Here is a 23,315-nt window from a genome sequence, read left to right as displayed (position 1 = left end):
TTCTAAAAGGGCAAGACCATATCTTTTGGTCTTTCCTCCAAAGTTAGACACTTTTGGAAGAATATTGATCAGATTATAACCAGGATTCTGGGCTACAAAGAAACCAAAGAAAAGCACATTCTTGCAACAGAACCACATATCCACATGTACTTAGAAATGACTCATATTTAGTCAAAATTTTCAAAGTTGCTCGCAAGAAAACAACCACAAGGCAGCAAGAATGGGAAACATTCTGAAGGAAATAAATGTGATGGAGAATTTGGAGAATGTTACAAAAACCTGTAGAGCCGAGGCAATCCAATGTGTTTTTTATTCTGTTTTTTTTTCTCATTTCTCTGCATTCCACTCAGAGAGTATATCATCTTCAGTATAAGTGTATGTCTCAACTATGTGCTAAAAAAGCAATAAAAAGCATGATAAAAAAAAAAGAAACTGCTCTGGGACTCCTGATTGGATTGTTACTTGGCTATGATTGAGCCCAGATTTGCTTTGCCAAATTGAAAAAGTTAAAAATTTGCTCCTCACCAGAGTTGTTCTTTAAAAGGAAATTATAAGGAGGAATTTCTAGGGATCTCTGAACAGTGTTATCCAAAGCAGGGCTGAATAAAAGATTTGAAATGGATTATTAGCTTGCAGCCCAGACGGGATTGCAGCTTTAGTGATGTAGCTGCATTGATGCTAAAGGAAACAAATCAGTTAAACTATTACAATCAAAAAGATGAACAGTAGAAACGGTAATCTAAACAAACAAAAAGGCAATTTGACATAAAGAAAAAACTGCATAATGTTTATCACGAACAACAGTTAAATAAGTAATTCAACTAGTTAGATGTGCGTCATCTATTGGCAGCTTTCACAGTAAAGCAAGAAAAATAAGAATAAAACATGACTATGTAGGGAACTCTACGAATAGCTCACAAAATGTAAAAAAAAAAAAACATCTAACTAATAACTACACCTCAGATGACCACTGCTGAAAACGTGCAGTAGCCCATATCAGCATGCTCTGTGTGTACCGTAGATCTCAGAGATGAGCAATGACACACTCCGCCAGCCCATCACACAGAAATGGAGCCAAACAAACCATCAGAGCTCCAGTGATTACTGCCAGGGAGCAAACATTTGTTTGGCCGCGCTGTACAAGCACAGATAGGCTCTGGCCGCATTGACAGGGTCACCTAAATTGTGTCGCTGACGTCTGATCCTTGGTGTCAAAACCATTAAGGAGAAAACTGGTTCTGTTGATAATCTATTGATCAGTGCGTGATGGATGACCCCAGGGGGAAATATAAGTAAAAGTTCCAGGTGGAGGGAAGGAGCAGAGCGGATCTGACCATTGGAACCGAGAGAAGCCATGCATTCTGTGGTGCTGATTTACCTGACCGCTGTGGTTTGCTCTGAGACATGGACGCACGCTCTGCCCCTGTATCCCGAGGCAGACCAGGAGCAGCAGGCAGGTAAGACTCTGAACTTAATTAAGTCAAATGAAATAACACATTTTAATGTAATTAATAGATAATTACAAAATTCAGAGTAAAAAGAATAAATAAATAAAAGTGGAAACTTCATTTTAACAGAATTCATTCAGAAGTTAGTGTCAGAAGTTGAGGATGGGGCCAGTGTTGCTGAGGGAGACAAGAGGGAAGTGAGTAACCTGTATCCTTTACTGATGCAGCAGAATGGAGGAAGAGACTCCTGGCACAAAGGTAACAAAACAGCCAATGCAAACATGTGCAAAATAAGAATATGTAAGTAACTGAAGTACAACTTTTATCCCCTGCAGCAAAAGATGCAGCACAACAAGACAAGTATACTAACATGGTAAGCCTCAATCTGTCTTTGAACTCAAGAAACCAAAATACAGCACTTTAAAATGTTTGCCTTTTTTAAATAAAGAAAAAAATGAGATAAAATATCAAAGATAAAAAATGTGAATCTATTGATGTATTTTACCAAAAAAATAGATTTAAAAAAAAAAAAAATTATATCTTTAAAATGTAGCTTAATACCATTTGAAATCATATGGAGAGAAAATACCAGAATACTATGTGGACTGGATATGTTTTTTTTCTCACAGATGAGTGCAGTGATGACTCTTTTTTTCAGGTTGAGGACCTTAAAGAAGTCGTCTTGAAGCTGGCAGCAGCCGACAGGCTACGGTCGCAGGGTTTCCTCCGATCAGAGCAGAGCTTACCCAAAACAAACAAAAGAGGTGACTATGAGGGAACATCTTTTCAGGGGTAACTTATGGTAACTTAGGCAACTTATGGTAACTTGCCCTGTAGCAACAACAAAGACAATTTTGTACCGTGAATTATCAAGCTTTGGTATAAAATACTAATAACAGTGGGCCATCGTTATAATTTATCAACTGTTTTTACACTCAGAGAATATTTTTAGTCCAGTTTATCTGTTATTTGATAGAAAATTATGCTTAAAAATTCAAACGGAATGTGACAGTCTTTGCACAATCATTGCTAATTCAAATAATTAACTTTTTTATTTTAAAGATTAAGAGAAATGCGAGGCAAGTAAATAATACACAGTAAAAAGTAAAGGTGTATCCTTATGATTGAAGTTTACTCAGATTTGTATTTATTTTATGGCAGAAAAATTAATTCTTCCCTAAGATTTTTTAGAAAAATGCAGGCCTGCCTGTCTTTTTAATTGAAGGTAAAGAGAGAATGCTCAAATTCTTTGAAACATTTCATTTGAAATCCTGTCCCTTTTTTTTTTTTTTTTAGCATGTTTCTGGAAATACTGTGTGACCAACTAGAGCCCAGCGGCCGGACCTTTGGAGGAACTCTGTTGGAACCGCCCTCCCTCTCCATTGTTGATTTTATTTCCCCTTAGACGGTGCGTCCATCATGTATATCAGAAGAAAAGAACATATATTTTCAAATCTCTGAACTTGTCTTTTTTGTGTCTCAAAATAAACTTGAATTTCAGAATGCAATGTCTGTGAAACTGTGTTTATACGAGATGCTCTTGTACCAGATTAGTCAGGAAAAAGTGTCATATCACCTAAAAGGAGGTGTTCACAAATCACAACAAAGTTAATAACAGTGTGTTATTTGTTTTATTGGAGAAACAGCGTGATCATTTTTCTCAAAGTTTTACTTCAGAGAAATTTTCAGGGGTGTTTCGCACATAAAAAAACTGTTCCTGCAGCAACACAAACACGATCACATAAACTTTGATTGTAAAAAGCCTGAAAAATAACAATATTTACATCAGAAACAACATTTCTGCTAAAGGAAAAATCAACAATCAATTGCACATTTGGCCTCTCTTGTGCTTAAAGGGATGATGGATGGATAAATAATCAATACAAATAACCAGTAATATGTGTTATGGAATTCTATCAGCTGGGAGTGTCATAAAAGTCTGCTAATCGTCAGTTCTTGTAACAGTAGCGCCCTCTACAGATCATCTTGTCTCCATGCGTGGCTACACTTTCAGGTGCAAAAACTGTCAAAAGAGAGGGTAAAAAGTTTATTTCCTATTGTTGGCCACGCTGAAGTACGCCTTCTCAATCTCGATGTCGGCTGGACACGTCTGTTTGAACTCTTCTCGTTCTGAGGCGTTCTGAAGGTATCTCCAAACGCCCGTGAAGTGAGCTGGGATGTCAAAGTCACAGTACTTTTTGGAGGCAACCTGAAAAACAACACCAGATTGTTACAGACTAGAGGAAGAATGAGGACGTGTTATTTAATTATCCAGGAATTTCCCAGAATTGTCTAGTTAAATTGGACTTTAACAGATGGAAACACTCCGGCTTCCAAAAACATCCTTCATAGTGATTGATTACTCTCAATCAGGGGTATCAAACATATGGCCCACCAGATGGTTTGATCTGGCCCAGTCATGAAGAGAAAAACATACAAGGATGTTGAAAAAAAGCAAGTTTCTAGCCCATTCCTGTTGTTAGTTATGGTTATTTTAAAAATAACCGCAATGTACAATTCCGCCACTAGGGGGAGCAAAGGAAAGGAAACGCAATACCAGCATAAGAAGAGATCAAGAAATAAACACAATAAACAATGTAATAAGTGATTAGGCTACTAGGTTGGTTGAGGCATTTTTTCCAACTGAGAAAAAAACAAAACTAAACTTTGACACCCCTGCTCTAAATTGTCCCTAGGTGGGATTGTGTCTATAGGTGTGTGGCCCTGTGATGGGCTGGAGACTTGTTCAGGGTGTACTCCGCCTTCGCCCAACAGTAGCCGGGTTAAAAGTTAAAAAAATTGATGGAAAAAGCAAAGTAAACATTTTTAATGAATCTTTTCAACGTTGCCCATATTCAAGATTCTAAAGCTGCGTTCACACCACCCTCAAAAACATACAGCCACTTCCAGTGAAAAGTAAACACGTGTTTATGTGCATTTTGGATTTCTGCATTCTAAATTCTCACGTTTATGCAAGCTTTGGAGTCTGTTTTTGGGCTATACATACAAACGTACATCGAAAGTTTAACCGGTTCAAACTTTGACCAATTGTAGACTGGTAGTGACATGTGGAAGGCGTCCCTTTTCATTCATTCTAAAGTACCAACCATTTGAAAATTAATCATGGAGGCAAAATTAATAATTGCAGTTTGTGCCCGGCTGGAATTATATGACACCAACTATATGAATAGTGTGGTGAAAGAAAAAGCCTGGAGCAAGATTTGAGAAATTTGCAGCATTTTGCACAAGCCTCTTCCAACTGTGGATGCTAGTGTTGCTAGTATCGGGTAGCGACAGTCCAGTGTGAACATCATGGTCTAAAAGCAGGCTCAAGAATGTGTGTTTAGCATGTTTTTGAACACACAACACATGCCTGAAGTGAACATAGCATTAAACAGGCCAAACTTTACTTCATGTTTCAGATGAGACTCGTTGAGTTTTAGGTTTGATTGATTTAGAACTCTTGATTTCCTTTGCAGAACCTTCATTGAATCAGAACATGATTCATTGCTTTTAAATAACGCCTGAGCTAGAGGAGTTGAACTGTCGACATGCACTGGGGCTTGATATTTTTCTTTGGAGTTGGCTGAATAACACTCCCTTCTTGGAGGAATCAACCGTCTGTGTTCTGTAGGTAAACCACGTTTGAGTGATTCTTCAGATGTTTCAGAAGTTTATAAAAATCGTAAAAGCGTCTCACCCTGATAACGTGAAGCTTGGGCAGCAGGTTGCAGTCTGCTAAGGTGAGGCGGTTTCCATCCAGGAACTTCCTGTTGGAGGTGCCGATCGTTTCTGTCGAGTGGTGGTCGATCTCCTCAGGCAGAGGGGAGTTCAGGAAGTCATCCAGGCGCTTGAACTCCTTCAGGAGGTTTTTCTTCTGAACTGGGGGGTCAGACAGAAGCCTGTTTAAGTACTTCTTCTTCCGTGCAGTCAGATCCAGGTACTCAGTCGTCAAACTTACCAGCATTGTTTGGACTGTTTTTGATGAAGGCAGAGAACTTTGCAAAAATGTCAGCGCCCACGTCAAAGGACTCTTTATTTAGTGGGCTGAGATGAGGATACCTTCAGGACAGAGGAGTAAGGGAGGACAGAATAAACCATCAACAAACTCAAGCTTCGCCGGTATTTGTGGAATGGATGGGCGCTGCAGTACCTGGGAGGGGCCAGTGTTTGTTCTAGAAACTCCTCAATTTTGATGAAGTCTGTTTTGAGGGTGCCGTTGTAAAGCAGGAAAGGAGGGTTTGTCCCAGGGGCCAAGTCCTTGAGCTCAGCGGGTTTCCTGGAGAAATGACACACGAGGGATGTTTGAGGGGGTTTCAGCAGCACCGAACACGAAGACTCAACCAGTTATCGACGCTGTCAGAATTCAATATGGCGCTCTGGATGAATGATCCCAGCAAACGCTGCTGGTGTACACAGTTCTGGGAGTGGTCGTCCCGATTGAAAAGGGCCGTTTGTGTGGAATGAATCGCTCATTTATCAGCGTTCCTTTAAAGTTTCCTGATCTTATTTAGCCTGTCGACTCAGAGAAGTTCACACAATAAAGCCTTGATCAAAGAAGGTGTTTGTTTGAAGCTGAAAGAGGGTTCTTTGTACAGGTCAGCTCCTCCTGCACACCTCGGTTACACACCTGACGAGCTGTCAGCTCCGAAAAACAACACTGCTTCTAACTAGTTCACTTTTTAATAGAGTTCTACTCGAAAGTCTCTAAAGCCAGATGCTCAGGAAATGTTTTTTTCTCTCTTTTGCTCGCAGAGGGGTTCTTACTTCCTCATGTCAACGGTGGTCACTGTAAACTTGACTCCTTTCAGCCAAAGCACCATGAAGAGCCTCTGGCAGAAGGGGCAGTTCCCCACGTTCTCGCCATCATGTCCAGCCTGAAAAACAAGAGAAATATCGTCAGGTTGTTTATTATTTAATCATTCGAGTGACAAATTGTGTTGCTAGGATGCCAGCTGACCGATTAAACGACTATTTTGGTCGTGAGCGGAGTGTCTCCAATGTTTAAAAGTCATTTCCTGAGGGAAAGGGAAATGCCAGCATTGTACTACAATGTAGGGGGAGCCTTCAAACTCCTCCTGCTACAGAAAATATGGATTTGTTTCTGAACTAAAGATCAATTTTTTTTCTTTAAATAATCCAAATCTGTCAATAAAAAATTAAACAAAGTCTACTTTTACTGTGTTTATTCCTTAGGCAGACACAACACAGTTTTGGTCAAATGACCTTGCTGTGAGGATGGGAACACCCCGTCTCCACTAACTCACATATCTAGGCTCAAAAACCCAACCAGATGGGTTAAAAATGTTGATAATATTTTATTTTTGTGATGACTGCTCCTGGAGTATTTCAACATGTGCGTGAGTAAGGTGGGTGTGCCTCAGGCTGGAGGCCAGTCGGTCTCCGTGCTCCCTGCTGCTGTGGCTGGCTGTGCAGTGATAAGATGGCCTTTCAGTCTGTGGGCAGAGTTAGCTGATAAACAGCCTGCTGTGACCCTCAGCGGGGCAACAAACATCTAAACATGTGCTGCAGGTGGTGTCAGAGGACGGCAGCACTCCACAAGAGAGTTGTCCTCTGATTGATGATGCTCAGTGGTCTCTGTTTCATTCCTTAAAACTGCTAAAATGTATATATATATATGTCTTAGAATAAAGGAAAATGAAGGATACATAAAGAATATAACTCAAAATACAGCTTTAACAGAACAGAAAAGACTCACCTTAATGAACAACTCGATGATTGGCTCCTTTTCAGAGTTCTGTTGAAGTGCCATGTCTCTAAGTATATTTTGAAGTTTGTTTTCCGTTTCGTCCAAAGTTTCTCCTGGAAGGAAGAGTCCAGAACGACACCTCACGCCTCTTTTCCCCGTCTTCTTCTGAAGGCCTCTTGGAGGCTATCGCTCAGAGCGTACTTTACAAGCACAGAGGAGGGAGGGTCCTGAAAGGTGGGCGGGTTACTCTCTCTTATATACCCGGAGCCTGTGTGAGGAGGGAGCTAAAAATAGATTCTTCTCTATATGAAACTGATAAAACCAGTGAGTCAAAACACTCAATTCATCTGTTTGACTTTAAATCCAGCAGCATTAATTGCAGACGACGGCCACCACAGGAACAGATGACATCACATTTAAGAAATGAAGAAGTAAGAACTTTTTTTTGACTATTTCAAAAAGATGTCTTCCTTTTTTAATTTGTTAAACTTTGAAGTGTATAAAGATCATTATTATTCTTTCAACATTTTGTTGTGTTGCAAAAATAAAAAAATACCATCAAGTTACATGCATGTAATCTACAATCCTTTTGTTTTTATTGCAGGAAAATCCAATAAAAGTTAAATATTTGCACTTATTTTACATACTGAGCAGTGTGTGCAGGGTTGATCCTCATTTTTAAAGCTTTTTTAAATAGTTTTTTGTCCATAATCAGCTTAATGTACTCTAAAGTGGTCCCCTATATTCTGCTGGTACATATAGAACAAGGAAAAATCTAAAATCAACCATAAGTCACGGAATTTTGGGTTATTTGGGGTCTTTATTTAAAAAAAAAAAAAAGTGAATTGCATCAAAGTTGTTAATTTTTTTTTTAATCTAAAAAACTCAAATATAAAAGAGATGCTAGATATTATTGAAAAAATATCAATAGACTGGACACCATTTTATCTGTATATATTAACAAATAACCAGTAATAGTTTTTTGGACCTATTTTCTGTTCTCCCGGTTTACTGTACTCACAATCCTATCATTTTAAAATGTAATTTTCTAACTTATGTGGATTTCATGTGTTGTCATCTGTATACAATCACCTAATTTTCTATTGTTTTTGGTCCAATTCTGACATATGTTCTTAAAGTTTTCTTGATTCCATATAAATTGATAGATTCGCCGTTTTGAACTGTTAAGATTTATTATTTTGTCTATGCAATACCTTTGACTTTGTCTCAGTTACATTTTTTTTTTTAAAAAAAAGGTCTACATAATTTGGACTCTTCCAAATGTCCTATTTTTGAGCTTTCTGTCCTCACAAACTTAAAACACTTAAAACAAGCTATAAATCACGTGTCAAAGTCAAGGCCAGATACGGCCCTCGGGGTAATTCTATCCGGCCTTCCAGATCATTTTATTTTATTCTTATTAATGGCCCGATGTTATCTTGTGCTTATTTCTAACTTGTATAATTTTTGACAAAATATATTTTTATAGAGGGTAAAATATTCAGTTATTTAAGGTTTAAGTTAATTTATTCCAGAATAATATTCCTGCCTGTTGTTATTCATAGGAATGATAAAAAGTTACATTTTTAAAGTTAAAAAAAAATTGTTTTAGTGTGTTTAATAAATGTTTATTCTGTTCGTCCCGCGACCTGAGGTGTGTTTTGGATTTTGGCGCCCTGTGTGATAGAGTTTGACACCTTTGCTATAAATAGTACTGGCCCAGTTCTGACTGATAAAATAGCATATGAAAGGCTTTCTGGAGGGAAAAAAAGGCCGGCTTATTACCTTAAAATAGTCAAAACTCATATTGTAGCTTCAAGTGGAAATGATAATATTAATAAAAACATATAATATTTACTTATGGAGCATAATTGGGTGGGATTGCTGCAGCTGTATGTTTTGAAACCAGCCATGCATGTTAAATATCAATTCTCCCTATAAGACTTCCTGCATGAAAGAGTAAACATATGAACAGTGCTTTTTATTAATGTAAATGTGGCATTTTTTATAAATATTTTGTAAACAAAATGATTTGTCAATCGCTGCAACAACTATGTTTAATGTTAAAAAAAAGAAAAGAAACAAAAAATCTGCAGAAATTAGTGATAAACTGTGAACTTCTGGAAAATTGGAGGGCAGGTTTTACCCCCAATTTACCCCAAATCTGTCAAGGAAAGTGTATTTTCTTTTTGCGCATTCACCCACCTTTATTATTTTTTTTACCAATACTAATCAATGCATCCCTAAACTAAATGGTGCAAATGTTATGAGATAAAAAGAAGTAATGAAATGAAAAGTGATAATTATTAAAGTAAAGAATATTACTAAATAATAATTAGTAAAGTAAATAATTACAGGAACATGGTAAAACTACTCTGACGAGGACAAAAAGTTACTTTAGTAAGTGTAATTAAGTAAATGTAACTTGTTTCTACTTACCTTTGATTGTAATGAGGACACGTTTGAAGTTTGTGTCTACATAGAGACACAAGACTTAAACTTTTTATAGTTTTTTTGAGCAGCTGGGCATCTCTACGGTGCCGTTGTGAGAGCTGTAGGTCTGCATTGCTGCTGCTGCTCTTTGACCACATGAACTGCAGAGGATCTACCCTGTTCTGTTCACAGTTAGATGGTCAATCCTTTTTCTTTCATTTTTTCTGTTTTTTCTCAGATTAATAAAGTTAAAGGGCCAAATCAAATGAAATCCAGATGTGTTTTTTGGATTAGCCCTCATTTAATAAAAAAAAATCAAATCTCTGTTGAAACAACCTCATGAACCGTCTGAAGTTTTAGTGTTTAATCTGTTTTGAGTGGTACAACGTGTTGCTTTTGGATTCCATATCATATCGGTTTCATTTTCAGGAATGGTTTCTTGGTGCTTTGACAGTAAAACAGACATTGATCTCTTTTTGTGAAATCTCAGGGGAAGGAGTTTAGCAACATGCTTGCACAGAGGTGACGGGAATCCCCCTTCTCCTGGTGCAGCATGCGTGAAAGGGAGGTGAATCTTTGACACTTTTTTTTTTTTTGCAAAAATATCTAACTTACAGTAAAAAGGAAGGGAAACTTAGTGACGAAATCCCCCCTGTGATATAAACTTCCCTAAAAACCTCAGTAGAACTTCGTAGATAAGATTAAGAAATGCATTCCAGGGAAATTTAAAAGAAAGTAAAGATGTCAGGATGTGTGCCGTGTTTATCTCACTTATCTCCCCGAGCAAGACCAAAACAAACCCATCACACTGAATGTCCAACAAACCCCGGAAATCTGTTGAATAGCTCCGAGCCATCACAGGAAATCTGACAGAGAGGGAAAACTGAAGATATCCTCCCATTTCTCTTTAAAATCATCTGAACTCAGGAAGGTTACGACCTGATACTTTCCAGCTAACTGGAGACAGTTTCCTTCTCCACATAGTGGTGCAGTCCTCCTCCAAAAGGATAGAGGGAGATTAATGAGTTTATTCCCACTCCCTGTGGGAGGAGAAAGGAATTTCACTGCTGCGTTTGTTGACACTGTCACTATTACTTACAAATACGTGGTAAGCAAATGTTTCTCCTTTGGAATGATCGGTTTTTAAAATGTTCTTCAGTGTTTCTGAGGGAGTGTTCATGAGAATGTGTCATATTAACCTGATATGTCCTCATCATCTCCAGAATAGATTATACATCTTTAATATAGCTTTGGTGGTAAATGCTGCCACAGGTGAATAATAATATTAGTTATTAAGGCTAGTTTTGCTGACATGTATCCAAATATCTGGGTTTTTAAAGGAGAAAAATGAAAAGGAATTCATTTTTTATGAAGATAGACCCTTGTCTGTGCAGGTCTTGTAGAAAAAAAAAAAAACAAAACATTTTCCTAATCTCCAAAAACAGAGATCCTTGCTGCTTACAAGGGTCTGACACTCCGGTCACACCATCCTTTCCAACACGTGTTCGAGGAGCCACTTCCAATGAAAAGTCTATGTAAAAGGTGTGTCCTGAGTTAAAAAATCTTACTTTCAAGTGTCACTTACCAAACGTACAGCCGTTGAGCACGTGTTAAATGTTGAACCAGGTCAACCAATCAGGCACTCGGATTTGGTAGCGACCAATGGATGGCCTTTCTGATTGATCATGGAGGATGTGAGGGAGAGGCCTCCCCTCACCTTACTTAAGTTCAGGTACTCTTGTAAATCCTTTACACATGCCATTTATTTAGTATTTTGTTTACAAACCCCTTTTCTTCTTTGAGCTCACTTCCTGTAGGTGTGGCTGTGAGTGCACCATAGACTGTATAAAGTGCACGCATGGCTGCATCCAGGAGACCCAGCTGAGAATGATTGCTGAGCTCATCTCTGAACTGACTCAAGGGGGGGTGGATGTTTGTTTAATTTTTGTTCTGTTATTTTGTTATGTGCAGTTAAGTTAAAATGTGTTCAATTTAAAGTGCAAGAGGAACTTGTGTCCTTTTAAATCTTTTGGGAATGTGGGTTTAGGTGGGACATTTTTTACTACTTCATTTGGGTTTGGTTTAGTCTTCAACATTTAAGGGGGTATTTCCTTGTTTGATGAGGTTTTGCTGGTTGAGGGCCATGTCCTCTGTAAGTCCTCTAGTTTTTTGAAAGAAAAAAAAAAAATATTAAAACAGAATTCTGGCCATTTCTGAGTATGCCTCATCTTTGTCAAGACCACAGCTCCTCTCACACGCAGACATACTGAGATCCAGCTTCCAAAGGAGACTCCATGACCAGAAACTCTTCATAGGACAAATTAGTTCATGTTAGTAATTAGTAATAATAATTGTGGTTTGTGACAGGCCAGAAATACATGAGATCAAGTCTTTCATATATATCAGAATAAAGTTGTGAAAGAAAAAGCTTGGGGCATTTGCACTTCTAACTGTAGGTGGGAGGCTTGCTCTAGTATCGAGGAGTGACAGTCCTGTGTGAACACCATGCGTTGAAAGTGTTTTCAGGAGACCCAAGTATCCTGAACTTGTATGTAAACGTCCATAAATGTGCATTTTGAGTTTTCAAGTTCAAAACTCTCATTCATGCATCGCTACAAAAGAATCTACGTCTGTTTTGGAGTTTCACGTAGAAAGCGCACAATCAATGTATGCACGTAAACCAGGGCAAACTTCATCCTCGGATAATGAAGTGGCGTATAGATGACGTCCAGTTTAATTCACAGAACTGCCACCTGTTTGAAAAAGGATGCCAGTTGTAAACCTAGCATAACAGGATAAAGCTTCATTTTCCCCCATTTCTCACACAGACAGAAGCACAAAAGGAAAACTACTACTTTATTTAGCATGTTTGGGTCCTCTTGTTTTAAAGATATGAGCTCATATTTCCTGTGTAAACTGGTGTAGAGCAAACCCACACTCGGCAGTGCCTGTTGTGTTTCTTTTTTGAGTGATTTCCAGGTGAGGAAGTTGTTCCAGAGCTAGCTAAATCAATCTATGGATCACCGCTTTCCATTCCGGGAAAAGTGTGTGAAGTCATAAAAGTTACCTCAAAGATGACCTAATTCTTTCCTAAAAAGGATAGGAGGAGCTATATTGGGTATTTATTTAAAAAAAAAAAAACTTTAATAAATCTAAATTGATTGTAAGGTATTTGTATTTGATGTTTGCGTAAACATTACATGATAATTAAACTCTCCATCAAACCACTTGAGATTCTGACACGAGGTGTAAAGTAGGGCTGCCACAAACGATTATTTTAATAGTCGACTAATCACCGATTATTTTTTCGATTAGTCGACTAATCGGGTCATGCACAAAGTGGATGTAAAACACACATCTTAACCATCATTCGCTCTAAAATAACTAAAAACTATATATATATATACACACTAGCATCATCATAGATGAAATGTAAGCTGAATTTGGCCGCAAAAGATGCTAGTGACGATAGCTGAAGATGCTGATAGCCAACTAAAATATTAGTTAAAGGCCAAATTAGCCTAATTAAAGCCTAGGTTAGCTAAAACGGCTAGCATGCAGCTGAAATATTAGCTAAATTCCAAAACGGCCTAAAAAACTTAAACAAAAAAAGACGAAGCTAGCAAAGACAGCTAGCATGTCTAAAATAAAAAAAACCCAAAATAGCCTAAAAAACCTTAATAAATGCCAAAATAGTCCAATAAGCTAGCATAACACCATTATAACTTTCAATTTTACTATACTCTGACTCCATATAGTACAAAGTAACGACTAATCGACTATTAAATTAGTCGTCGACTATTTTAATAGTCGATTAGTCGTCGATTAGTCGACTAATCGTGGCAGCCCTAGTGTAAAGACTTGTTGAAGTCTTTGCTTTGTTTGCATCAACGTAGGACGACTTCTGTACCAACAAAAAACAAACCACAAATCATAAATAAAAGACCACTGGGAACAATTTGACAATGGATACAATTCAGTTGGAGTAGAATGTAGACAGATAATAATCCTAAATCATCCCAGGCACACACAAAAAGTTATGCAATATTTTACTTACAGCAAAAAAGCAAAAAATTGGCTGTATCTCTGAATTAAAAAGCAAAGTGGTGTCCTATTAGGATTTAGAAGAAGAGGAAATGGATATTGGGCTCTTTCAAAATAAATGCTGTAAGGAACCAAATAAATCTTACCTAGTACTGGTAAAACATCTTTTTAAGGTTTTGAATTTGTGTGTTTTACATTTTCAAACGTTTGAAGTGAAAGAAATAACTTGTACTTACTTTAAGTTTTCAGCCAGTGGTAGAAGTTTAAAAAAATAAAAACGATGAACTCTTTCCAGCAAATTGACTTGCCACTACTCCCAGAACATTTATATTAAATGTGACACCATCATCCAAGTTAAATAATTTGAAAATCTAAAAGAAAAAAAAAACCATTAAAATGAATGAGCAAAGCTGATTTTTACTATCACTCATGGTAACTAGTCTGGAGTTCTATCCAGATGCACCACAGTCACAGTTTTTTTCTAACAGAAGGAGATTGTTTTCCATGAAACACAATGGCACCATTGACCTTCTGGCAGCTCTCTACCAACACAACATCTATTATAACCTTAGGTTTGTTTCTTGATATTCGCGATGTCTGTAAGCTGGAGTTTCTGCTGTTCTATCCGTATGTTTTCTCTCCTTCTGGCCCTGAAGTTTCCTCCTGCACATTCTGCACCTGATTTCTCTTGTAAGTGCCACTTTTTTTCCCTTTTTACGGCATTTATGCATTTTAAAAACAACAGAAAAGAATAATGCTGATGCATGAATTTCCAGTTGTGTGGTTTTCCGACAGGAAGCTTTAAAAAAAACATTTCCTAATATTTTTGCACTTCCTGATTTGAAAGCAGCTGGTAAAGATCCCGCTGGCTCAGGGTGAGGAGGCTGCAAAAATAACAGATTTTCACTCAACAGGACCACATGCAATGAAAACAACAAGCCGCCTGCAGCTGCCTGTACGATTCAACCTTTACTGGAGAGAGCCATGTGGGATTTTTTACACTCAACACAATTGAGAATGTTGCAGGATCCAACCAACACTGAACACAGCAAACACTATGAAGAACTTTAAACACAATATTAAAGAGTTTAATCGTTTTATATGATATTAACTGGTGTGTTTGTAATATTTAACATATTTCAGATTGTATTTATGTATTATTTATTAAAATTAAACCAGCTTTTGATAATGTTACTAGGCTAGATAAGGTTTAATGTCTAGTCTGTTGTGTTTAGGTTTCTCAGTGAGAATTCCCATAGTGACTGGATGACATTTGTATGTTACTCAGTAAGCTTTTCAATACCACACTTTCATCATTATTATTTATTATATTATTATTTCAGGTTTCTAAACTCTCAAAGTTGTGTTTTTGTTTTTTTTGTCTTAAAGCTCTTTAAAATCTCTGGTTTGAATGAAATCATTGATAGAATATAACAAAAGTGTATTTTGTGGAGCTGAGTGTCACAACCGTATTCAACTTCACTACACTCTGACTCTATAATTTTAAACTGTACTAGCTCTTGCTAGTTGCCAGAAAAGTTAGCTTTTCTACATGTCTTGCAGAAATACTTATTTTGAGAGCAGATGTTCCCTTCAGCAGAGACATTCTGTTCCGATGGGCTGCATGGATGCACAGAAAACATTTAGCTAGCCTTGAGAGTGTGGGGAAACGCCCCTCGTTTTTGTTCCACTGTTCATCTTTTTTGCTCTCTGTTTGTGCTAATGTTAGCTAAGCTTACCTAGACGATGATGATCTGTTACAGCATGTCAGTTCTGTTTGGTTCTTTTTCTCGTTCTTGTGCTTCTTTCCTCTGCAGGTTGGCTGTGCTTTTTCCTGGAGGGCTCTGCCCCCTTCCTGTTGGCTCTCCATGGATTGGCACACAGCTGCCTGCACTTTAGGTTAATTTGTTTGAGGTGTTTTTAAGAGGTTTTTTTTTCTCTCAACTCAGTGTCGGAGTGTAGTTTATATTCAGTCTTTTAAGATGTCTTTGAATGCTGATTTTGAGGTTTTCGTGTTTGTGGATTTCCCCCCACCTGAAGTGGCGGTTTTTGTTAATTAAACACTTTTGTTTCATCCACTCTGACTTGTGGTCTTGTCCTGCATCTGGGTCATCCAGATACCTCCATGACATGATCTTTATTATTATCCTGTTCAGTCACAATGTGCGTCCTCTTCACGTGCTCATGCATCGCTGTAGTGCTTCTGTGTAACACAAGTTCTGCCTTGCAGATATTACTGGACACTTTTTTCTTTTATTTTTTTCTTGTTTTCCAATTTCAAGCTCCGTTAATGTGCTGTTATGGACCCTAAGTGTTCCTATAACTTCATGTGGCATCACTACTGACCCGGATTAGCACTACTTTGTATGTGTATCAAAGACAATGCAGAAGTGACATTAGAATGCGTGCACTGTGGTTTTGAGATAAATAGAAATAATAATAATAATTAAAAAAACAGCTAATCAACTAATAAATTAGTCGTCGACTATTTTAATAGTCAATTAGCCACCAACTAATCATTGCAACCCTAAAGTATATCCATGCTAAAGTGGATCCTTGTTTCACAAAATGCATAATTATTCTAATTTCTGGCTCCACTAAAAGAATAGCTTATTTCAAAAACTGTTTTAAGCATAAATGTGCTTTACACAGTACAAATCAGACATGTTTCCATTTATTAGGCGTTTTGATGACTTCTTTGTCTAACCCAGGATGAACAAACACAAATAACAAAAAGTAAATGCTGTTTAACTCTTTACAAGCTTTTATTATTATTATTATTTTTTGGTTGGAACCTTGTTTTTGTCTGTATACAAAGGAGGCTTTTATTATGTAACAAAGCAGTTCGGACAGACACACAAAGACATAAACACACAGAGCACAGGATCCAAGAAGCGGATGGGAGTGGAGACTTCAGTCCAGAATCTGCATGTCACTGTCAGACGTGTGTGTGTGTGTGTGTGTGTGTGTGGTCAGAGTCCCAACATTGTCTTAAGTCGTTACACCCAGTGACTAAGACCATGCAGACACCACCCTGTTCACAATCCATGCAATGCTCCAATGACTGAACAAAGAATTTCCTGCGTCATCATCAATGCCTCACAAACATAATAAAGCAGCTATTTGAATAGTCATTCAGATAAGGTCTTTGTAATAATTCGTTTTCTGCTGGTGATCTTGTGCTTTACTTCAGCGTATCTCCAGAGTATCCTGAAGAACCACACGGCTCACGCTTGTGAAGGAGACGTGCTCGGCATCGAATGCCCCTCCAGGACGTCTGTGGCCGTTCTCTCGGCCTTCTACGGACGCCGTGTTCCTTACAAGCATTTATGCCCGGCTGCAAGCGCAAACACCACCGAAGACGAGGACACAGAATGCACTTCTTCTGTCGCCATGGAGGTACTCAGCATGAGAACGCCAAACTTTTGCTAAAGTCCTTCTGTGACTGATTGGTGTTGCAGAAGACACATGTCAGCAGAGTTGTCCTGCTCTTGCAGAAGGTGCTGTCAGAGTGTCAGGACCAGCAGTCATGTCACCTCCAAGTCCTTAGTCCAGTATTTGGACCGGATCCCTGTCCCCTCATCAGCAAGTACCTCCTTGTCTACTACAAGTGCAGACCAGGTACAGAAAACAAGCTGAACAATGACATGCATTTTATTAAGGCTCATTTTCAGCAATAGTTGTATAATAAAGGTACAAACTGATTGAGAGCTCAGAGGAGTTGAAATAGCCAGTTGACGTGGCTCCGGCATCTGGATGCCTGATGTTTGGGGCATGTCCCACTGGACGAAGACCCCGGGGAAAACCTGGGATCCGCTGGAGAGACTACATCTCTCGGCTGGCCTGGTACCGCCTCAGGGTCCCTCAGAGGAACTGGAGGAAGTGACCAATGAGAGGGAAGTGTGGGCAAAAAAAAAAAAAAAACAATCACATGACGGGGTAACAGCCGTATCGAGCGATGCCACACTGGTCATTCTTGTTGCGCGCCATCCGAATGTAGCCCTGGTCTCCGAAGGAGGTTCCCCAGCTGTTCTTGACCAGCCAATAGTCTTGCCACCACGACCCGGTCCCGGAAGAGAGGAAGAAGATGGATCACGTTCAAATTTATTTGAATTATAATAAACATTCAAGTTATTTAGTTCAATCATACGTTTTCCTTTCATATTTGCATGGAGCTAAATTGGGGCCAATATTATTTGAAACCCAAATAAAACAAATTGAAAAAAATATTGGTACATGGCCAAAAAAATCTAAAATATCCAAAACGTTTTGCTATTTTAAAATAAACGTAATTATTTTCAGCTTCAAGTGTTCTATTTTTTAAATTTCAAAACTCAAAATTTAAATTTCAAAACCTAATTTTCTGTTTCAAATATTTTTTTTTTCACTTTCAAATTTGGAAATTTCAGTTTTAAAACTTTTGGCCCTGTTGTGGCGCGTTGGGGTGGAGCTAACATGAAGGACCAATCAGAATCGATGAGGGTGGTAACTTCCATCAGGGTGCATTCACTGACTCTGGAAACTGTGATAGTTACACTCAGAATATGGCTGTATTGTTTGAACTATCATAGTCCGAAGTTGTCCTAAGACGGGTGTAAAAAACAGATTTTTATCATCTACAAACTGCATGTCCAGAACTCTGTTCTAGCCCGTTCAAAGTATCATCTTATCGTGGGTTTACAAAACATCCTTATGCTTGGAAAAAATGGCTAAAACACTTCCCAAGCTCGAGTTGTCTCCAGTGGCCTACTTTAACTTCTTATGCAGGAAATTTGAGTTCAAGCAATACAGCCATTTTTTGACCGTAATTATCCAAGTTCTCAGAACACAAAAACTGAAGCTGAAAATAGGTAAGTTTAGTTTAGAATAGCAAAAAGTTTTGGACATTCTACTTATTTTTTGGCCAAACACCAATATTTTTTTCAATTTGTTTTATTTGGGTTTCAAACAATATTGGCCCTAATTTTGCTCCATATATTTGTGGCCATTTTTTTTCAAACTTCAAAGGCAGTTTTCTCAAAAACTTAATTCAGAAGAAATTTCTCTAGTTCATATATATATATATATATATATATATATATATATTTAACATGAGGTATTAAGGATACAAGCAATGATAAAAATCAGATGTTCAACAGCTTGATCCTGAAAATACCACAACAAAGCTCAATCACCTACAAAATCTTGGCTGGACTCTCAGACTCATCGACTCCCAGGAGATGTTTGCCTCCACAGGATATGGTGAATCAAATCTGATGTACCGAGTCTCCACCCTGCATGACCTCCTCACGACCCCAGACAAATGATGTGATGACAAATCCACCACTGTTGCTCTCAGAAAACATGCATTATTTGTGGAAATGATATGTGTGTGTATATATATATCTATATATATATATATATTTATTCATATATATTTTATCCTAAAACTGTCTTGATTGTCCTTTTCCTCTGCAGAGCACCATCGCACCAGACTTGTATGTGAAAATGAGCGAATGAGGTTGACGTGTAAAAACGAGACTGTCCTCGCCATCTACTCTGCCACGTTTGGCCACCTGCTGCATGGCAGTCCAAACTGTCCTCAAGAACCAGGGTCGCAGACCGACATGGGTCTGAAAATGAATTACATCTATCAGATACATAGAAAAACCTGAAGTCACCTTTTCTGAGATGGATTGCAGTTTCTTTCTACTTCCAGAGCTGCTTGTCAGAAATGTCAGTGCATTAGAGGTAAATCAATACTTCTTTCAACTGCAGAGTGTTTGTCACCCGTGGCTCTGAGGAGAGTGTCCCGCAGGTGTCACGGCAGAACAAACTGTTCAGTACTGGCAGACACCAAGACCTTTGGGGACCCTTGCTTTTCTGGCACCCGCAAACACCTGCGGGTGTCCTTCACTTGTGGTAAATGATGGACCGTGATGTTACCAACAGAAGCAATGCAGTTTGCAGCCTAAGATAAAACTCTCTCTTCTGCTCTTTAGTGCCTAAATACCTCCTCGAGGACGTGGGCCGAGGGTCGACGGATCCTTTTATGATCTCGGATTACACACATGGTGAGAAAGGCAGAGCATCTTCATGGTTTCGCTGACTTGACCGGCCTCTGAGCCCGACCCCTGTCCCCTACAGGTGGATGGTACACTGGCCCCACCTACAGGCCTCAAAACAAACTGTTAACCGACTCTTTGGAGATCTTTGAAAAGTTATTGGGTATGTGCACCGATGCCTGTAGACATCAGATGAGATCCATGTGAAGATGCAGTTGTATTTAAAGGGGAGTGTGGATGAATTCATGATTAATTCATGATTAATTCATTTTGCCTCCTTATGTCTTTCATGATCAGCTTGATTAGTTAGAACTTTTACTTTATTTGTTCATTGTACAACAGATGAGTTATTTGGATAGATTTAATGAATAAAGCCAAATGGCTCCATTGGCTTCATCTATTAATCTATTTTTGAAAAAAGTTCCGGGCTGCACGGTGGCGCAGTGGTTAGCGCTCTTGCCTCACAGCAAGAAGGCCCCGGTTCGAATCCCGGCTGGGACCTGTGTGGAGTTTGCATGTTCTCCCTGTGCATGCGTGGGTTTTCACCGGGGACTCCGGCTTCCTCCCACCGTCCAAAAACATGCTTCATAGGTTAATTGGTGACTCTAAATTGCCCCTAGGTGTGCATGTGAGAGTGGATGTGTGTGTGATTGAGGCCCTGAGACAGACTGGCGACCTGTCCTGGGTGAACCCCGCCTTCGCCCATCAGTGGCCGGGATAGGCTCTGGCGCCCCGCGAGCCCAACAGGGAAGAAGCGGTTAAGAAGATGGATGGATGGATGAAAAAGTTCCCAGTGGTCTTTGAATTGCAATTATTTGGACAAAAATTTAAAATCTGTGTCGTTTTCTAGGACATAGTTTCTGCAGAACAGCAGTAATGTATTAGAAATTTGCCTCTGAGTTGTGTTTGCGCAGAGCAACCCCATCCCCCTTTCCCCTCCCTGCTGGAAGCTCAAAGCAGGGAGCTTGTGACCCCCCCACGTCTGTTTTAATGCCCTTTATCCACTAGAATTTTTTTCATTTGCTCCTGATTCACAACAATTTGAATGAATTAATACTCAGAAATGCAAATTTAAGCTAAATTTGCTTTATGTGTCCCCTCCATCATCAGAAAAATGCCTCACAAACATGGTTTCATTGGACTTCAATGTATTTTGTACTCTGTGATGGAAAAACAGCCAGCAACCAATAAGACCACATGAAAAAGCAATGTTTTAAATTTGACTTTTACCAAGAAAAAGTACAAATCTACCTTCAATTGTTGACTTTAAAGCTGTTGTTCTATATAAGATTAAAACATTTGTAACAAAAACTGCTGCAAATCTCAGTTTTCATACTTTAAAGTTTTCTCTTTGATTCAATTTGAGGAAATACTTATATTTATAATACTTTTGTGAATGATGTTAAAACTCCTAACTAAAGGAAGGTGAAGTTTGTCAGTAGTGACGGTCTGTACTATTAAAACACTTTTTAAAATGGATTAAATGTTTTTTCCAGAATGTTTATGTGAGATTTTGATCATTTTGACTTTGATCTTGCACACTTCTCTTCTAGATCTTCCTGAGCGCGTGGCTCTCTACTTTGTCTCTGGGATCTGTGCCGGCCTCATGTTCCTCCTCTGCCTGTTTTGTCTTCACTCCACTCTCGTCAGAGATGTGAAAGAACTGGCCTCTGACCTTAAGCGTGAACTGAAAGCGTCCCGCAGGAGGCGCGAGGAGCTCATGGACAACCTGTTTGATGATGACATCTCGGACACGTCCTCCTTCCGTCGCCTCACACAGTCCTACCGGGCTGCAGACATCTTCACCCTCTCAGCGGTAAACACAGAGCCCGTAGAACGGCAGGCTGAGCGAAACGTGGAAAATGGAGACATCTGGCCACACCTGGACTCCAGCCCCTATGCCATTCATATGATCAAATCCTACAACAACTGAGTCAGCTGATGGCCTCTGCTTTGACATTTGAGCTGAAAAGACTAAATGCTTCTTTAAATTTAACCTTGAATGAGCCCAGTTAATGCTGACGTGATTCTAAAGGACCTACTATTGGAGCAAAGTCTAGAACTTAAAGCTTGGCTAACATGCCAAGCAGACTATATGGTCACATTTTCATATAACAAGCAAAAAACATTCATTGCACTCCAATCCAACTTGCAGATAATTGTTGATTTTATTATTTACATCATTAATACAGAATCTACATGCATTCATCATTTCTAATGGACTCGGGAACTCAAGATAGGTCATGTGAACATGAGCCGTGGCGGATCAACCATGGGTCTCCCCTCTGCACAACGTAAAAGTCTTGTCTGGACACTGATAATAATAAAATGTTTATGAGTGGAGCTGGGGACGGCTGTCGGTCCAGAACTGCTCAACTGTTGTGCAAAGACTAGACCCTCAGTTTTTATGGAATGAGTTTAACGAGTCATAAAAAAGTATGAGTAAAAAGAGCTAAACTTAACCCAATTTGAAGAACACACTTGCTTTTTAAATTGACCTCAATTGTTGTGAAAGGTTACATTAAAGTATATATTATAATAAGAAATCCACAAATATCCTACATGATTTGAAGCAGTTCCTGGTTTAAATGCATACACAATACATTCTTGGTATGACCTTTTAATGGAGATGCTCACATCTTAAAGTCTTTAACAGCTCTGTTTGTAGAAAAAAAAAAAATCTGCAAAGGTCAAGGAAGGAAAAGAAAAAAATGCCCTTTGTCCTCACAGGAAACAAACGCTTGACATGTAAGGTTCATGCAAGTTTTACAAATATAGATCAAATAATATTTTTAAACCAGTCATTCTGGGAATAGACGCTTGATAAATGTAAAACAAATCTATGAGGCAGTTTGTGTGAGGCATCAGTACTGTACAAAATGATTAACATTGTGGTCCGTTTCACATTGTACTAAACAGTCTGGATTAAAACAATCTGAGCTGATATGATTGTTTCCTATCACTGTCTCATGCTTTGAGATCACATTTGTTCTGAGCCCTACAGTACAGAACTGTGTGTAAAATGAATTAAGTATAAAAGGTATTTTTATTCATATTTTCAAAACTAGTTCAATTTTGGTAAGCAAGAAGAATGAAGATGGTGGATCCATCCAGAAGAATGATAAGTTGACCCTTGCTAACATTTAAAATTGTGTTTTAATATGTTTACTTTTTTAAAATCTTATAATTTCCTAATCTTAAGAGTATTTTTAGTTCTGAATTTAATTGTTTAAATGTTCGATTTAGATGATGATTGAGATCAATTATAAGTAACAATGTGGGAAGTTAATTAGAATGCATGGGGGAAAAGATAGGAAACTATAATATCATAGATAAAAAACATTTTCAGTCCATTTCAGAATATTTGGAAGATGCTACAACTACACAAGAATAACCGTGTTAGTACCATGTCACAGATGTGGGACAGACTTTATAAGAGCCTCATAAAGTCAGATGTCATATGGTTAGCTCGGTGTATAAAAGTTTAGTTTGTTAAACATTTTCTAAGATTAAGTTAGAAATTAAACATATTTAAAGCATAGCAAAATGTGATGAACAAGAAGTGTCTTAATGTAAACATTGAAACTAGATTGTAATTCACATTCCCTACCACAAGGGGGCGGTAATGTGCCAGAA

At 38.4% G+C, this 23,315-nt stretch overlaps 3 protein-coding genes across 4 annotated transcripts; 2 read left to right on the top strand and 1 right to left on the bottom strand.

The window, feature by feature from the left end:
• Nucleotides 1-450: 450 nt before the first annotated feature.
• On the top strand, nt 451-2,956 carry urp1 (urotensin-related peptide 1). The gene is made up of 5 exons (XM_036213955.1): nt 451-1,457; nt 1,578-1,706; nt 1,784-1,821; nt 2,107-2,212; nt 2,745-2,956. Exons 1-5 carry the CDS (start codon nt 1,355-1,357, stop codon nt 2,774-2,776), a joined length of 408 nt encoding a protein of 135 aa, XP_036069848.1. The 5' UTR covers nt 451-1,354; the 3' UTR covers nt 2,777-2,956.
• Nucleotides 2,957-3,060: 104 nt separating this feature from the next.
• On the bottom strand, nt 3,061-7,391 carry clic2 (chloride intracellular channel 2). Its single transcript, XM_024283959.2, has 6 exons — nt 7,168-7,391; nt 6,216-6,325; nt 5,602-5,727; nt 5,410-5,510; nt 5,149-5,330; nt 3,061-3,657 (listed from the first exon to the last, which is right to left on the bottom strand). The coding sequence occupies exons 1-6, from the start codon at nt 7,219-7,221 to the stop codon at nt 3,496-3,498; spliced, it is 735 nt and encodes a 244-aa protein (XP_024139727.1). The 5' UTR covers nt 7,222-7,391; the 3' UTR covers nt 3,061-3,495.
• A 6,069-nt stretch (nt 7,392-13,460) lies between these two features.
• On the top strand, nt 13,461-22,623 carry si:ch73-335m24.2 (protein eva-1 homolog C). Of its 2 annotated transcripts, XM_024283957.2 has the most exons (8): nt 13,461-14,325; nt 16,829-17,034; nt 17,133-17,256; nt 19,093-19,245; nt 19,393-19,536; nt 19,617-19,688; nt 19,762-19,842; nt 21,233-22,623. In XM_024283957.2, exons 1-8 carry the CDS (start codon nt 14,229-14,231, stop codon nt 21,610-21,612), a joined length of 1,257 nt encoding a protein of 418 aa, XP_024139725.1. In that variant the 5' UTR covers nt 13,461-14,228; the 3' UTR covers nt 21,613-22,623. The 2 variants fall into 2 exon arrangements, with proteins under 2 accessions (XP_024139725.1, XP_024139726.1); XM_024283958.2 differs by lacking the exon at nt 19,762-19,842.
• The last annotated feature ends 692 nt before the right edge of the window (nt 22,624-23,315 follow it).

This window comes from Oryzias melastigma, linkage group LG10, assembly GCF_002922805.2.
Source record: "Oryzias melastigma strain HK-1 linkage group LG10, ASM292280v2, whole genome shotgun sequence".
In the NCBI taxonomy this organism is placed as follows: domain Eukaryota; kingdom Metazoa; phylum Chordata; class Actinopteri; order Beloniformes; family Adrianichthyidae; genus Oryzias; species Oryzias melastigma.
This window is presented reverse-complemented; position numbering and strand designations above follow the sequence as displayed.

What these genes read in the sequence shown, in the direction of transcription:
- clic2 (XM_024283959.2), bottom strand. Translation starts at nt 7,221, where the DNA reads ATGGCACTTCAACAGAACTCTGAAAAGGAGCCAATCATCGAGTTGTTC. An exon ending in ACCACCGTTGACATGAGGAA is followed by an intron (nt 5,728 to 6,215) that starts GTAAGAACCCCT and finishes TCATTTCTCCAG; the next exon opens with GAAACCCGCTGAGCTCAAGG. An exon ending in CAAACACTGGCCCCTCCCAG is followed by an intron (nt 5,511 to 5,601) that starts GTACTGCAGCGC and finishes TCTGTCCTGAAG; the next exon opens with GTATCCTCATCTCAGCCCAC.
- urp1 (XM_036213955.1), top strand. Translation starts at nt 1,355, where the DNA reads ATGCATTCTGTGGTGCTGATTTACCTGACCGCTGTGGTTTGCTCTGAG. An exon ending in AGACCAGGAGCAGCAGGCAG is followed by an intron (nt 1,458 to 1,577) that starts GTAAGACTCTGA and finishes TCATTTTAACAG; the next exon opens with AATTCATTCAGAAGTTAGTG. An exon ending in AAGAGACTCCTGGCACAAAG is followed by an intron (nt 1,707 to 1,783) that starts GTAACAAAACAG and finishes TATCCCCTGCAG; the next exon opens with CAAAAGATGCAGCACAACAA.
- si:ch73-335m24.2 (XM_024283957.2), top strand. Translation starts at nt 14,229, where the DNA reads ATGTCTGTAAGCTGGAGTTTCTGCTGTTCTATCCGTATGTTTTCTCTC. An exon ending in TTCTGCACCTGATTTCTCTT is followed by an intron (nt 14,326 to 16,828) that starts GTAAGTGCCACT and finishes GCTTTACTTCAG; the next exon opens with CGTATCTCCAGAGTATCCTG. An exon ending in GCGGGTGTCCTTCACTTGTG is followed by an intron (nt 19,537 to 19,616) that starts GTAAATGATGGA and finishes TCTGCTCTTTAG; the next exon opens with TGCCTAAATACCTCCTCGAG.